This window comes from Caloenas nicobarica, chromosome 3 (assembly GCF_036013445.1).
Source record: "Caloenas nicobarica isolate bCalNic1 chromosome 3, bCalNic1.hap1, whole genome shotgun sequence".
Taxonomy (NCBI): Eukaryota; Metazoa; Chordata; class Aves; order Columbiformes; family Columbidae; genus Caloenas; species Caloenas nicobarica.
This window is the reverse complement of record NC_088247.1, coordinates 113347629-113362896: the sequence shown is the minus strand read 5'-3', so window position 1 is coordinate 113362896 and position 15268 is coordinate 113347629. Positions and strand designations below refer to the sequence as shown.

The 15268-nt window shown below is 44.3% G+C and overlaps 1 protein-coding gene across 4 annotated transcripts in view; it reads right to left on the bottom strand.

Annotated features, from left to right (window-relative positions):
- The window catches only part of MEIS1 (Meis homeobox 1), a 109640-nt gene that overhangs the window by 52714 nt on the left and 41658 nt on the right, over window positions 1-15268 (bottom strand). For all 4 annotated transcript variants that reach the window (XM_065630597.1, XM_065630598.1, XM_065630599.1 and 1 more), the window contains one exon: window positions 271-416. In XM_065630597.1, coding sequence (XP_065486669.1) covers window positions 271-416 — 146 coding nt within the window. The remainder of the gene's footprint in view (window positions 1-270; window positions 417-15268) is intronic.

Genomic DNA, 15268 nt, shown 5'->3' with positions numbered 1-15268 from the left:
GTCCTGTTAACAACTGCAACTTGAACAAAAAAAAAAAAAAAAAAAAAAAAATCTAAAAACAACACACACAAACCCCCCCCAAAACCATAAAAACATACACTCTGTGCTCTTCCCCTGGCATCTAGCAAATGAGGCAACAACAACTCTGCTCAGCAAAGTTCCCTGAGCTGCCTGTCAGCAACATCATATGTATTTTTTGCTTTCTACGACTACTACAACTATGACATTTTCCATGTTTTATTTTGCATATGTGATCTAGAGTTCACTTACTGTTAGATGCTGGAACAGCCATGCCCTCATGATATTTGTGGCTACTTTGGGAAAGATGCCACGCTTTTTATGTCGCTTTTTGTCCTTATCTGGATCATCATCATCACCTGTGCTGGGGGAAGCTACACTGTTGTCCAAGCCGTCACCTGTAAATATAGTGAATCAAATTTTGACTTATGCTACCTTTATATACTTCAGCCGAAGCCTGGCTTTGGGTATAAACTGCATGAATATTTAAATGAGGTATAAATTCTTTAACATCGTAATTCACCAAAGGTTGAGGGGATGGGGGGGAAGAGACATGGGGAGAGGGAGGGTCTCAGGACTGTGTCAGCCCCGTTCTGGTTTATCCTGAAGGACAGTGTGACCATTTCTGCCACCGTAACCCAAAACAGAAAGTGCTTTAAAAAAAATAATAAAAATAATTTTTTTAAAAATTGCAAGCATCCCGCTTACAAAGGTGGAAACAGTGGCTTTTCTTCACACTAAGTCACTTCCCAAAAATTCAGCCCAGCCAGCTACTTTGGTTGAGATGGCAATTAGGAAAGTATCAATAGCGTCCCATCCCCACGACGTGTGTGAAGCTGGGTGCCCCGTCCCGCTCTGGCATGTGAAGAGCAGGGTGAGTGTATCTCTCTTGCAACATCATATTCTCTCCCCAAATTCAGAAACAACCACAGGATTGGGGCATCGCATCTATTAAGTCTTTTATAGATGTCCAACTTCCCCTGACTTTTCGATGGGAGGTGGGTAGCTAACTGGCCTCCCCTCTTCCCAGCCCCAGCCGAAAGAAATTCATACTGGGATAAGTGGGTACCAATTTGACATACACCGTAGGAATGAACACCCTGCTTTGTGCCGGTGTGCCATATCCGTAATAGGTGTCTGCTCCCCTTAAACAACAACTGATCCAGAATGAATTTCCTCAATGCGGAGAAGGTCTCAGACAGTTCTCATCACATTAGCAACATATCTACAGGAGGACGTAACTGCATAGCAGCCAGCTTGGGTCTGGGCTGACAGGCTAGCGGTCAAAGGAAAACAAAAGTTGCAGTGGCCAGCCAGTTTGCATGCAATTTTTGTTTCAAACGCTGAAAACAGTTTATAAACAAGTCCACATAACAAATCAGTCTTTGCATTCTCTGTATGTGGATTGGACTGGCTTCCAAGGACGCTGTATTTGTAGCAATGTGGAGCTGTAATGTTATTAGGCAAGTGTTTTTTATACCCCCCAGGCAAGAATGATCAAGAAAGTCATCTGAATTGGGCTGAATCAAAACTATCTCTGTTAGAAATAAAAAAATAAATACATAAATTAAAAAAAAAAAAAAAGTAGAGTGTCAAAATTATGATTTGTTAAAAAGCTTCCGGCACAAAAATTTTAAAAAAGTTATGATTAGTGTTATATTTTTAGTACCTTACTGACCGTGGCAAATTTATAATTGTCCTTATGACTTGGCCTGTGTCTTTAATCAAATGGTAGCCTTGAGTAGTTACAGAAGCAAACAAGATTTTTATGAAGAAATCAGATATCCGATAAATTCTTTGAAAGCCCAGTATGTAAAAAAGGGCTTTTATACAGAGAACCAACTCACCATATAAAATAATAATTCATAAAAGAAACATGAGCAAAAGAAACAACTCAACAGCATTTAGAATTCCACGGGCTAATCCACTTTCTGTCTGCGAGAGGCAAACAAGGAAAAGAAAAGTATTACGCATTCATTGATTAAAAATGAAAAGCTTCTAACCTAATGACACTGCCTTTCACCACCTCCCTGCGATCATCCACCCACCCTCTCCCCCCCAGCCGTTGGTTGTTTTTTTTTTTTTTTAAATATACTCTTCTCCTCATTTCAAACCCCCTTCAGATTAATTTAGCAGGCATCGCCTCGTGCCTGATGGGCGGAGGACTCATTGATAATTTATGGAAATATCTACTATAATCTAAGGGAGATGACTTTTTTTTTCCAGCTTTGTGCATCAATAGATAATCAAGGCCTTCAAGCAGCCTTAGCTTCCCATTACCTCGGGCAAGAGAATTCCTGAAAGCATGCCTCCGGGGCACCTGAATTATATCCTCCATTAGGGGAGGAAAAGCTTTCTGCATTCCACCTATAACACTCCCCAGAACCTTTCCTGTTTATTTCTGCTGTATGAAAGCAGAAGCATTAGGAACAGGATTTTTTAAGTGAAGACTTATGTAGATACAACGGAGAAACCTTTCAAGCACGAGCCAGATCACCTCCTTCAATCCCTGGCGGTGACCTATCCCAAATAAAAGGTTTCTGTTACATCATTAGCTCAAGCCAAAAACAGCCTTGGCTTAATGCACAGTTTGTTCTTCCTACTGTTTTTAGGCAAATACTGCTACTTTACTCCCATCTGGGAGGGAAATTACACTGCTGGGCTGTAATCTAAGACAAGATTTTCATTGGAAGCAAATGCTTTCAATCCAGTGTAAATACTGGTGCATGTTCAGAAAAGCCTAAAACAATAAACCCTGGCCCCGTCTGACACAAGTTGGAGAAAGTGAAAGGCAGGGAGAGGATAAGAAAGCACCCAGCTATCCTAAGAGCAAACGCTTTGCTAGACTTTTATAAATTGTTTAACCTCTTCCACTTTTTTTAAATGGAAAATTGATCCCGTAAAGACTGAAACCACAGAGAGAAGTCTAAATGGTCAATTGTGGATTTTAGCATTTCCATCTACTTTGCAACTTGATACACTCACCTCTGTGAGGTCTCCAGAGATTCACTCCCCCCTTCCCTTTTTTTTTCCCTCTCTTTTCCTCTTTTTAAAGATCTCTAAACAAACTTGAAGCACCACTGACCAGCCACACGGTAGCAGCTACGAACCGCATTTGTAAAATGTCAGCGGCAACTCCGTTCCTGAAGTTGACTTCTCCTGCCGCCAAATGAAGGCGAACTGAAAAGGTGGAAATAATCATAGAAATGATGCTAGTCCATAAACAAGCTTAAAGCCTCATTAGTATAGCGGGAGGCTCCACTGGGTGATTTATGCTTGTTTTGCTGATGCCATGAGGAAATGCCATAGGGCAACTTTAGCCAGCTGCTAATGGTTTCTGACAGCTTCTTAGCAACTAGTGCAAGCAACGCTGTGGCGTTTGCTAGTGACAGAAACCGAAAATGTCATATTATCTGCCCATGTGTCACGAAGTCCGTGTGGCAATTAACTAGTAGGCCAGTGACTGAGGGGCCAGAGGCTCTCCAAAATGGCCCGTGGCTATTCGGGGGGCAGAGCAGGCGCACGGCTCGCGTTTATGCCGCACATATGCACGGCCCTATGCACGATCTGCATCACGATCCCTCTGCCTTGGTCACCGACGAGCTTGGTCCACACGGATCCTTTGTCCGTGGAGAAACTCCATCTCGCTTTCTCTTTAGGCACGGTGTGACATTATCAGAGGAACTGCAAGTAATCTGTCTTGATATGATGGTTGGAAATGGCACTTTAATTGGCAATACCTGATTCTCTGGTTTTGAGCACTGGATCCGAAGGTGCTAGCTGTTTTTCTGCTCGCTCGCAAATTAGTCTAAAAGGATTTAAGATCACTGAAGCAGACTCGTTGCCTGTCAAATTGCTGGGAGCGCAGAGACTCTGCACAGCAACTAGATGCTATTTAAAAAAAAACCTGGAGCCTGTAAGGAGCAGGAGGAGAGCCCGAGCTCTGCACGCCCATTCCCCAGCGAGCAAAACCAGGCGCTATATGTCAAACTGTCAAACCTTTCAGCATGGCCGTTTGCCCTTTCAAATAATATTTAAGAATTGTTTTTACACAATTTTTTATAGGCCATGGTCTAGTGAAAGAGGCCAACCAACAAAGAAAGGAATTTGTACTACAATTCGCCTGTGGACGATTTCTTGCCAGACCTGGGCCGGTCCCCATGGAGTGAGGCAGGTGACCTGTGGCAGCTCCCCGGCTGTCGGGGAGCTCCGATTTCAAACGCCCTCGACTCCGGCGTCCCAGAGTTGCCCATTTAAGCACACCCAGGCATTTAGGCCGCGCTATCTTGTTCCTTTCAAGAAAGGATAAAGCAGCATTTATCGTATTCAGCCCTGCTGAATGGGTCAGGCCAGCCATGCCAGCGGGGGCTCCTCTCACCGTGTCCCCCTCCCCGCTGCCATCGCCTCCTACAACTTCCCTTCCCCTCCCACTCCCCCAAAAACCGGAGGCAGAAGCAGCAAAGGGCAACCGTGTTTAGAGCGGCTCCTCGAGTAGGTAATGCTCTCTTTGTCCTGGGTGATCTGTTACAAACCTTTGTTGGCAAAATAGGTGCTTCTGGAGAGCAGCCTGGCACATGCGCTCGCCCTCAGTGGCAGCGGCCCTTGCAGGAACCAGGTGGGAATTCAAAGCCTCCTTCCTCGCTGCCACACCGAACCAAACCAAAACGTCATCGCCCTGCTATTTTGGAAAGGCACAGCTAGGTAACATTCAGCCACGCAGCTCCTAAATCCATCCTCAGACCTCTAACATAGACATTGCTCAGGTATGACATAAATAGTCCCAAGCCTGGCCTATTTCAGAAAGGCTGGAAATGCAGATGTCTCAAAAATCCCGGCCCTTCACTCAACTAGAAAATCTATGCCTTTGCACATGGCTCTTTACACTAACATCCTCAAATGATTTTAAGTGACTAGAAATCTCAACAGCAAAGTGCCCAATACAGTTTTACTACAGGTATCTTCACCAGACGCAACAGGTTATTTCTCGCTGCATGTAGCCCTGTACTAGGATCGAATCTGTATTTGGAGCACAAATATTTTCATATCAAAGCAAAACCTACTATTCCTGAAAAGCCTGCTTCCTACACCTCTGTCATGAGACCTGAGAGAGGTTTTTGGGGTCCACTCTTCAGTTTGCTAAGAGGGAGCAAGAGAAGGTTACTGGCTTTACTGAGGTCTACCAAACCATGGGATGAACACTCCCTTCCAGCTTTTACAGTCTACCTCTAGATAAGCATCTAAATCCACTGCTTTAAGGCTTTCATGGAAGAAAATGTGAAAGATGTACTTGGAAGCCCTGGGAAAAATCCAGAGCAACTTTTAGGTGCACCCTGGACTGGATGGCTCCATTAACAGGCAACTAAATCGGTGTCCTCTAGAAAACTCAACGCTCCCTAAATTGAACTTATTTTTATGTTTCCAGATGTCTCCTGTTAAAGGTAGCTTCTGCCTCCTGGAAGAACCTAATGGTTTGCACTTCTGCATTTATTAAACTTATATAACTCAAATATGCATTGTGGTTGGACAGAAAGTATTGACTTCTCTACTAGATTTGCAATGTTTTCAGTGCTATGAACTGAAACACCTAACACAATGCCCCAAAGTTTGTGGGCTTTTCAGTAGTGTGATTTTTTAAAAATTCTGTCATAATCTTTTTTAAAGCATTTAGATATGAGCTCCTCAAATTCCTGCTTCTGCTAGCATGAGAAATCCTACATTGTCTAAGCCAAATATTTAACTGTTCAACTGTCCATCCACAGCTTTGTTGGTTCCTTTCTCTTTTAACCCCTCCAAGCACTCAAATCTCTTTAGTAACCTTTCCAGTCAACGGGAAAGCGGGATTCATTAGCAACTTTAAGCAACATAACGTACTAGAGAGATTTTATGCAGCAAAATGACTTTCCTTAACCTTTCTTCAGTGCCCTGTGCTGATTTAGGGTTAACTGTTATAATTTCCGCATCTTTACCTATGTTATCCCTTACAGAAACACACCTCTGGTTTCCCAGATACCCGCACACATCCACCATGCTGGCTCTTCACAGAGCAAAACCAGGCCTACATGGGAAATGTAGTTTTCCTGTAAACTACAAAACGATGAACTCTCAAAAAGCAGGTCCAAGGACGTAATAAGTTTTTCTGTAACACAAGAGCAAGAGAGAAGGAATCTGCCACAACCTACAGTTCACAGGACTTAAGACAAGGATCGCCATTTCAGACCACCGGTATTTTATGGACCTGGGCAATCAAAGCATATGGACTTTTTGGAGTTTTTTTATTCGTTTCTGACACAATCACCTCCAGCTTTGGCAAAGGAATGTAGTGAGCAAAAGTCACACCCCAATGACTCTGGCGTGAGTCAGGGAGGCCGGTATTCATGTCAATGTCAAACTAGAAGTTTTGACATAAAAAGGCCCATCAGTTCAAAAGATTTCCACAAAATACATTATTTTAAAATTTACACATGTACATGCACATATATATTCACAGGTAACATTAGCCCACCGCTGCCTGCTCTCAACGTGCCAATGCCCAGGCAAGGCACATGAGCTGATGAGGGGGCTACAAGCAAAACAGTCCTTCAGAAAGCTTGAAGTAACTGTGCAATTTCTTTATTGGGAAAAACGTTTTCTATTAGTTTGGACCCATGATTTGACAGATCTGACACAAGTGCCGAATCCAGGAGTTCCTGAGGTCAATGGCAATCATCTCAGCACATTGAATGGCCTACAGGACAGCCCCAAAAATGATTTACAATGGTGATGTAGGTCTGCTTGTGAATCTGAAACATGATGTTGATGAGGGGCTGGTTTTGTTCTTTTCTTATTCTTTAATGAAAAATCCCTCTCAAATATACTTAAAAAGTTAATGAGAAACAACACGGTTGAAACTGAGCATTACCAAGGAACAACTACCATGTGTTTGGGTTTGCACGCATCTCTTAAGGAGATGCAGTGTATGTTTGATACAAGGATTCAGACCATGACATAAACAGTAGGACATTGTCAACCACAGATAGCATCCATATTTACAAGATATTAAAGGAAACAGTTGCAGAAACATTTTACACAAATATTAATAGACGAAGTAACCTGGACAAGCATAAATTACACTCTGGCATTTGACAAATTTTCAAAGTTTTTTTTCTTGAATCATTGTACTTTGTTCTTTAGAGACAGGAACACCTTTTTCTAGTAACTCAATCCTCCTTTTTGACTCGAATTCCCTTCAGGCAAGCAATGAGCAAATTAGCTGTCTACGCAAAGAGTGAAAACAGCATTGATGAATGGGGGGAAAACCCCACAGAATTTACTCTTTTTCATTTGTTTGGCAGCTTTTTACAGCTGAAATGAAGGAAACCTCTTCTGCACAATACAGCACTTCTTGATGGGGCTCAGAAAACTCTGCTATTATGGGTAAGTTGTGCGATATTTCTGAAGCTGTGCATCTATGCGCCCAATGAAATATTCAAAAGAAAGCAATTCACTGTATGGGAAGCAAACAACTTTCTGCTGCCAGCAACAGAAGTTTACTTTGAGCAGTTGGAAGCAAATATCCTACAGAAAAGTACCTGGTTAAACAGAAAAACATCCTGCTTTAGCCAAGAACGGTAAAAAGCTTTAACAGTTGTTTTTTCCCTAACCTGAAAGCCAGCTTGATGACCCTACCACTTCTTGACAAAAGCTGTTTTCCAGTCATTCTCTCAATTTGTTCAAATATAGGTCTTTTTTTGAAACGTATTCTCTCCAACTGCTGCTGAAGAGCTGGCCCTCCCAGCTATGGGTCCCACCAGTTGCGTTCTCCATGAGAAGTCAACTGCATACAGCTGAGACACAGGTAGATCCACCATTAGATTGAGTTGGTTTTACTCTCTTGCAAAGCAGAAGCACAAGAAGCAGCAGGAACACAGGACTGCTCTGCCGTGGGGGAAATACACTCAACTAATACCCCAAATGGCCACAAGGTCAACTTCTGTAAACCTCAATAGCTCCTTAAAAACTGGCTCTATTGTTGTGTTTATCCAGCTCCTGAGACACTTGACTCTTGGACTGAGCACAAGCAGCTATAAGAGGCTCAAACCAAAGATCAGAAGCATATCAGGTATAAACTAAGGGACGCCATTATCTGTAGAAAGAGTTTATTCCAGTGGCGCATTTAAGTAGGCTTCCTTCCCTAAACACAGCTAAATTGCCTTGGGCCCTGCCTACATGCCTTTTCCAGAGGAGACAATGCTGTAGATTTCACATTGTACAACAGAAAATATGCACCAAAACCTTGACACTGTCCAAACCATTCAAAATTAGGTTCTTCTAGATTAAAAAAAAAAAAAAAAATCATAATTAGGCAAGACAAAATAAAATGTTTAGGACTGTTGAACCAAACTAAAGCATTTTATTTTGGGCTGCTTCAAGAGTAACCAATGCTGGCCCAAGTTGGATTCTAACTACAGTTCAGACGCTGTTTACCCCAAATCCTTTTTTGTAGGGCTGGATCCCATCTGTCACAGGCGTCATATAACCATAATGAACAGGAGAGAATTAGTCTAGATGTGGCTCAGGCAAGTCAAGATTCATGACCTACCAAGCCCATGAGATATTTCCAATTGGAAGTTCCCACATGGTTTGAGTCAAGTGAAAAAGTTCTTGCTGATACACATTGTATTTTCTTCTGTCACCCACTCTGAAGAAGTATCAAAACCAATGAATTATTATTTTCCCTGTCTCTAGTCCATCAGTAACATCTGACAACAAAAACCAAGACACAATTGAAAGAAAACGAAAGAAAACTAACATTAAACTTCACTTTGCATGCCATGGCGGCACCACATACTCTATTCCCCCCCCCACAGCGGTCACTTTGCAACTACAAAATGCAAAATTAAAAGGGATGAGAATAAATCACCCCCCCATCCCATCTATCTTTCCTCTTTTGACGGTAAAAACATCTCAGCTGCCACTGCCTATGCTTCAAAAAAATACCCATCATCTCACACAACCTTATAAAGATCCACTTGCTGTACCCATTACTCCACCAAATCATAAACACTGAAACCTCTTGATTAGGCAGTTGACAAAAAGACACCTGGCTTTGAATGTAAGGCTCAAATCCATTATTTCTTTACACTTAAAACAAGAGGAAGACAGTTTTGATTTTTTTACGGCAGGTTAATCTAAAAAACCCCTCTGAGGCAGCCTGGTGATTCCCAATGCAGGACCCGGTCTCTCACAGCTGTGGAAAGGAGGGCAGAGAAGAGGCACGGCCACATCCACCGAGAAGAACCATTTCTACAAGGTGTCTTTGAGGTCTGATGGAAATTAGGTACCTGTGTGGTGGCCTAAACTCCTGGGTAGAGAGCAGGGCAGAATGACAGGGACATGGGAATCTTCCAGTACCTGGGCTCCACATGAACAGGACAGGAGTTGGGCCCAAAACACTTACCCTCCTCTTTTCTAAGCAAGTGTTATAAATATTTGCCATCGCGACTGAATGGACAGCATTTGTGCTGTACAGGGAGTTTCCTCCCTTCACCTTGCCCTAGCACTGCCTGGGATGCTCAGAAGGAACTTGCTTTACTCTCCAGCCACAAAACCGTATGTTACCACACAAGTAACCAGCTCAGGAAAAACTACCTTAATGACAAAATAAGCAACACTCAGTCAGACCTTTTAAGGGAAGGGCGTAGACAGAATTAATAATGTTTTTTTTTCCTTATGCTGTCCCCACTGCTCCTTGCTGCCTGGTGCCCTAAATCCATGGCTGTTGTTCTTCCAGCAAAAGCCGGTCACTTTTGCGACAATAGTGGGAGGCTGCTCCTCAGGAAGGAGGTGCAGCAGCCAAAAGGAGATAAGTAGATTTGACAGAGCCAAGCTCACACAAAATTTTCTTCCACTTGACTGTCCCTCTCCAACACAAAAGGCAAATCTGCTCTGATGAGGTGGTGCTTTAAAAAGGCCACAATGGGAAAAACAAACCTGAAGGCGGGCTTTAGAGCGAAGGCACGGTGGTGTCAGCTCTGGCAGCCAGCAGGCAGGCGTGTTGCTCCTGCTCGTGCGGTTCCCGCTGCCCTCTGCTCGGCAGGGTGAGCAGGACAGGGCTGCTTCCAGAAATCATCTCCCACCACCCTTCCTGCATCGCAACATGGGCAGCACCCGGTAGAGCATGGTGCCGCAGATGGAGGGCATCTATGGGTGTCATTCTGCACCACCAAGCGCAGCACAATCGCTAGCGGTAGCCAGTGTAAACTTCACTCAGGCTCATCTACACAAACAGCGGTGAGAAAGCCCCAGTTTGGGTAGGACACAGTAGGAGTTGCTGGAGAAGGGGGCTGCTTGCTCTGCCCAGACTTCCCTTGCTCTGCATGGCTGGGAGGGATCAAGCAATGACCACCGTGGTGCTAAGGCCACTAATTCCCTTTCTGCTACAAACACTTCCCCCCACAAAAAAATGGAATCTGCTTTCTCTCCTCTGCTAACATCCCTTGGGCGCGGGGAGCACCATGGGCAGGCAGGTATAACCCCCGCACATCCAGGCAGCTGGCGTGAATCCAGCGCCCGCGGCAGAACCTGCAAACGCAGAGGGCTCGGAGAGCCCTTCGGTGAAATAACACTGATGGGGAGGTGGTCTTGACCTTGCTCCTCGTGGTCGGGCACTGGCCACCAGGCTCAGCAGTGAAGCTGAGCTCCCTTCACGGTCCAACCCAGGGGCACGCAGGCACTGACAGCCTCTTCAGACACTTCAGTCCCACTAAGTTAGCGTGTCCCCTTTGGCTCCAGCTTAATGTATTCATGTCACTGCCACGTTTTTTGTTTCCTACCACTTTCTATCACAGCTTCTGGTGTTTTGCTGTTTGCTTTACAGCACAGTTATAGGCTAGGGTGTTTTTTTTTCCAAATTAAAGCAAACAAACAACAAACCCAGATGCAAATCATCCAGGAACAAACAGATGCCAGAGGGTCCAAAACATGCAGGGAAGGTGAAAGCAAAGTCAGATCAATGCTGGACACTTAAAAACTTCCCCTGAATATCACCTACAGGTGCACATGTGGCTTATTTTCACCTCTATCTTCCATCACTACATATTCCTAGAAATCAGCTACCTGGGATTACCCTGAATAGGCAAACTGATGGGAGGAAAAGGAAAAAAAACTTCTGGTGCACTCCAGAAATTGAATATTATTTATGTCACTACACCTAGTGGCATCAAAGTTGGGAAACCACCGTGAGACAGAGGAACGATGGGAAGGAGGTAACTCGGCTATTTCGAGTTCATTTCTGACTCCACTCCTTTGCAATAAGAGTGTTTAACCAAAATCCCACAGAAAGCTCAAAGCAAAGCTTGGTCATAGCAAAAAGCCATCCAGTGTCTTAAAAATTAAAGAAAACATGAACAGCCTTCAAAAAGCAAGCCAAAAAGATTTCTGATGTTTCTTTTTCAATTAACGGCATTGGTCACTATCTCTAATAGCAACAGTAGCAGAAATGGATAGAAAGCAAAACCTGCCTGCTTTTAGTATTTCGATGTACTTTAAATTACATGAATGGGTAACCAAGGAAGTTAAAGAAAACCTCAGGTTCTGACAGGCTAAAAACCACAGGCCATCAGCTTCCCCTAGGCAGGTATAGACCACACGGAAGAATAACCTTGCTTTTCTGCTGAAGCAACCTCATCCTTGTTGGAAGAGCTGAGGACCCTGTCTCGCCCCTTCCACCCACCGGTGATGGAAGAGGACTCTCATCTGCCCAACCCAGCACTCATTTGTCTGCTCCTGGGGCAGTCTCACAGTGCCTACGTGGTCACCGGCTTCACCTTCGAAATGGTTCTGCCAAACATCCTGTTGCTCAGGTGGTACCCACTCAGCTGAGGTTGCCACGGAAAACATTTCTACCGTGTATCCCCGTCTTTCTTGCTCCAACTTTCAAGCCATGCTTCTCAACTGATGAATTTTGTGTGCGAGGACAGTCCGTGCACACGCAGACAGCCAAGGCTGCTCCTGGACAAACAGCAGGGATGTCCCCCTGCCCTTCCTGCACGTGCAATATCAACTAGAAGGGTTTTATAGGCACTGTTTGCCGTGCTAAGGAAAAGGCTGGCTTTTCTCAGCACCCTGTAAATGCTCGGAAAAGAGAAGAACGGAAAGGAAATGGAAGGAACAACCTGGAAAGGAGAAGGGAAAAACAGGAGACCTTGGCTCAAAGGAGAGAGCTGACCACACTCTTAGCCCTGCCTTCATCTATAGAAGATGTTTGCTTTTATAAATCTCGGAAAAAATGTGGTGTGTGAGCAAAGTCAGCCCCTAGGCAGATTTAACTTGGGTGACCCGAACTTACTCTGCAGATCACCATAGGTCTCTCTGACCTTGGCAGTGACACAAGGATCATATTTTCTCATGGCTGAATTACTCTGGAATAATTCTGCCAATGTATTAGGCATAAATAGCCTTTTATTTAGCATTGGGCAAATACATTCTCTCTTTCTGCCTCTTAACTCCCCAGACAAAATCTATTTATTGGGATAAGGAAAACCCTACCCTCCATTAAGATCTGGGTACACAGCTCGAGGGCCAGACAGAAGCTTGGCTGCTTCATGCTCATGGAAATGTATTTTCAGCCATTACCTTCGGCAAGATGCATTTTGGAATTAACTGGTAGGATTTGTTGCTTTTGATTGAAGTGGTCAGCCTGAATATTTTGAATATTCGTAGATGAATATAAAAGTATCTTCAGACACAAAGGAGGGGGAATACACAGACTGACAGTGGGGAGGTTCAGCTTTGATTACCTAAACAGAAAACATGATCCTTATTGTACATCCATATGTAAGTGAGGAGCAGCTTCACTAAAACCAAACAAGTTGTACTGAGATTAGCCAGAAAAAAAAAAAAAAAACACCACATTTTAGTCTTGCAAAAAATTGACCAGTTTGGAAGAAACAGGTAAACAGTGTGTTCTTGGACAAGAGTCAGCACAGTTTGGATGATGCAGACCTTTCCGTTCAAGAGTTGCACTGGTTTTTGCATCTGGTCACTTGAGGTCACACCATAGCACTCCAAGGCTTTGCAGGAGCCCTGTACGCTTCCTCTCCATGATGGAGGTGGCTAAAGTGGCTATTAGAATCACTTGTTATTCTGATGCCACCTGATTCTTAATTGCCAAAGAAACAAGGACTGAAACCACAGAAAGGGCTTTCTGGCACTGGCTAAGGAAGTATCAGTTTTTGAGGTCAGAATAACGTCCCTTAAAAACATGAATCAGAGGGATCCCTTCATGCTTCATCTTGATAAAGGCAGGCAAAACATCAGCAGACTATTTTGATGAAGTTTTGTAGTACATATACAGACACACACTCAGACGTGCATAAAAAGGAAAGAAAATACTTGCAAGCCCATATTAAAATTATCTTGTGACAGTCAAATAAACCCTAGTAAATACTACTTCCAATTTTCACCATCGCTCTGAATGATAGTCTCTTCTAATAAACTCATCGCATGTTGGGCAAAATGGAAATGCCATTTTCCAACTGTTTGTGAACTGCCTGCTTCATCCGTACACAACTTTTGCTGTATGGCTGACCACTGGCAACCTGGAGGCAAGTGTCTCAAGACGGGGTCATCAAGGCAGAAAAGGAAGTCTCCAGCCACAGGCCTGCACTCTTTCCCATCGTAATGCTGCAGCAATAATCACTGATGCCAAAAGTGGCGATTCTCTTGAGACTAGGAAATGCTTTCACAAATATCTGCCAATTATCTGAACAGTCGCCAACAATGCCAGCCTCTGAACCAATGCTAATCACACTGCTGTTTTCTACGAAAGGCAACTTTGAGTTTTGTCATTTATTTTAACTGCCTGACCAGCTTCACCTGCAATTTGTGGCTTAGGCAGATCAGAAGGGAAGACAGCAATTTTCATCTATAATCACTGGTTGAATTTCAAAGTTCGGCTAAAAAGCATTCTTACCCACACTTTATTTACCAGTTTCTATGGAAAAGACTTTGACGTAACCACCATATTTGCAACGAATATGATCTCAGCAGTGACCTGAACAAGGAAAAATCACAGAATGGTTGGGTTTGGAAGGGACCTCTGGAGGTCATCCAGTCCAACCCACCTGCTCAAGCAGGTTCACCAGAGCAGATCACACAGGAATGTGTCCGGGTGGGTTTGAATGTCTCCAGAGAAGGAGCCTCCACAGCCTCTCTGGGCAGCCTGTTCCAGGGCTCTGGCACCTCAAAGAAGTTCCTCCTCATATTCAGATGGAACCTCCTGTGCTACATAGACCTGGAGAGGACAATACGCTCTTGCCTGTAAGACCGCATGGAGGATCTCCCTTACGCTCCCCTCTCACCAGCCCAGAAGGCTTCTGCACATCCGAGGTTGCACAAGAACCTCACGCAAGGAGAGGCTCACGATGGCGTGTGCTCTACGCGTTAGCTCAAAGATGAGTTTCTACGCCCCACGGCACAGAGAGAGATATAAAAAAGGAGGCTGAAGTCTCAAAGCAGTCAACAAACATGCCAGAAAGCCCAACTTTCTGAGGTGCTGCAGAGATCTTTACAGGTTATGACTCCTGTGGGGCAAGCAGAACAGTTCTCAATGAAGCCTCTGCTGGGACATCCCTGGAAGCACCTCACTCAGCTCCCTTCCCAGGGTTTACCCTGGAGAGCCATCCCTCAAGATCCCAGATGAAGCACGCTAAGAAGGAGCCGGATGAAAAAAAGCTCACGCTGCTGCTGCCAGCAACCTGCCCTCCCTCTGCGCCCACGAAGCTCCTGCCCTCGAAACCCAGCACCATCCCCAGGCTTTGCACTTGCAGCCTTGCAAGGAAGCAAGACCTGAATTTAATGTTTCTGGGGCACAGCGGGGTCATGGTGCACAATTCAGAGGTATTTTTCAGGACACCATCTGAAGTGGACTTAAATATGAAAATAAGCGTTCAATATTCTGCATTAAAAATACTTCTAAAACCCTCTCCACCACATCTGCTAGTGAGGATTGCTACAAATATGACTATAAAACGAAGCAGACAAATGAGCCTTTTTGAATGCATGTTAGTGTGCTTAAATGGACCGAATGTGCATCTTGTTAGTTTGGAGTGGAAGTAAGTTGAACTCTGGTTTTACATTTAAAAGCAGACAAGGAAGGTACATGGAGAGAAGTCCCAGCAGCTGCCACGCCAGCAGACAAAGGACCCCGTGCCCAAACAGCACAACAAAGCAAAGCCCTGAGTTGCTTGAAAGTGGCCATCCCCACATCAAC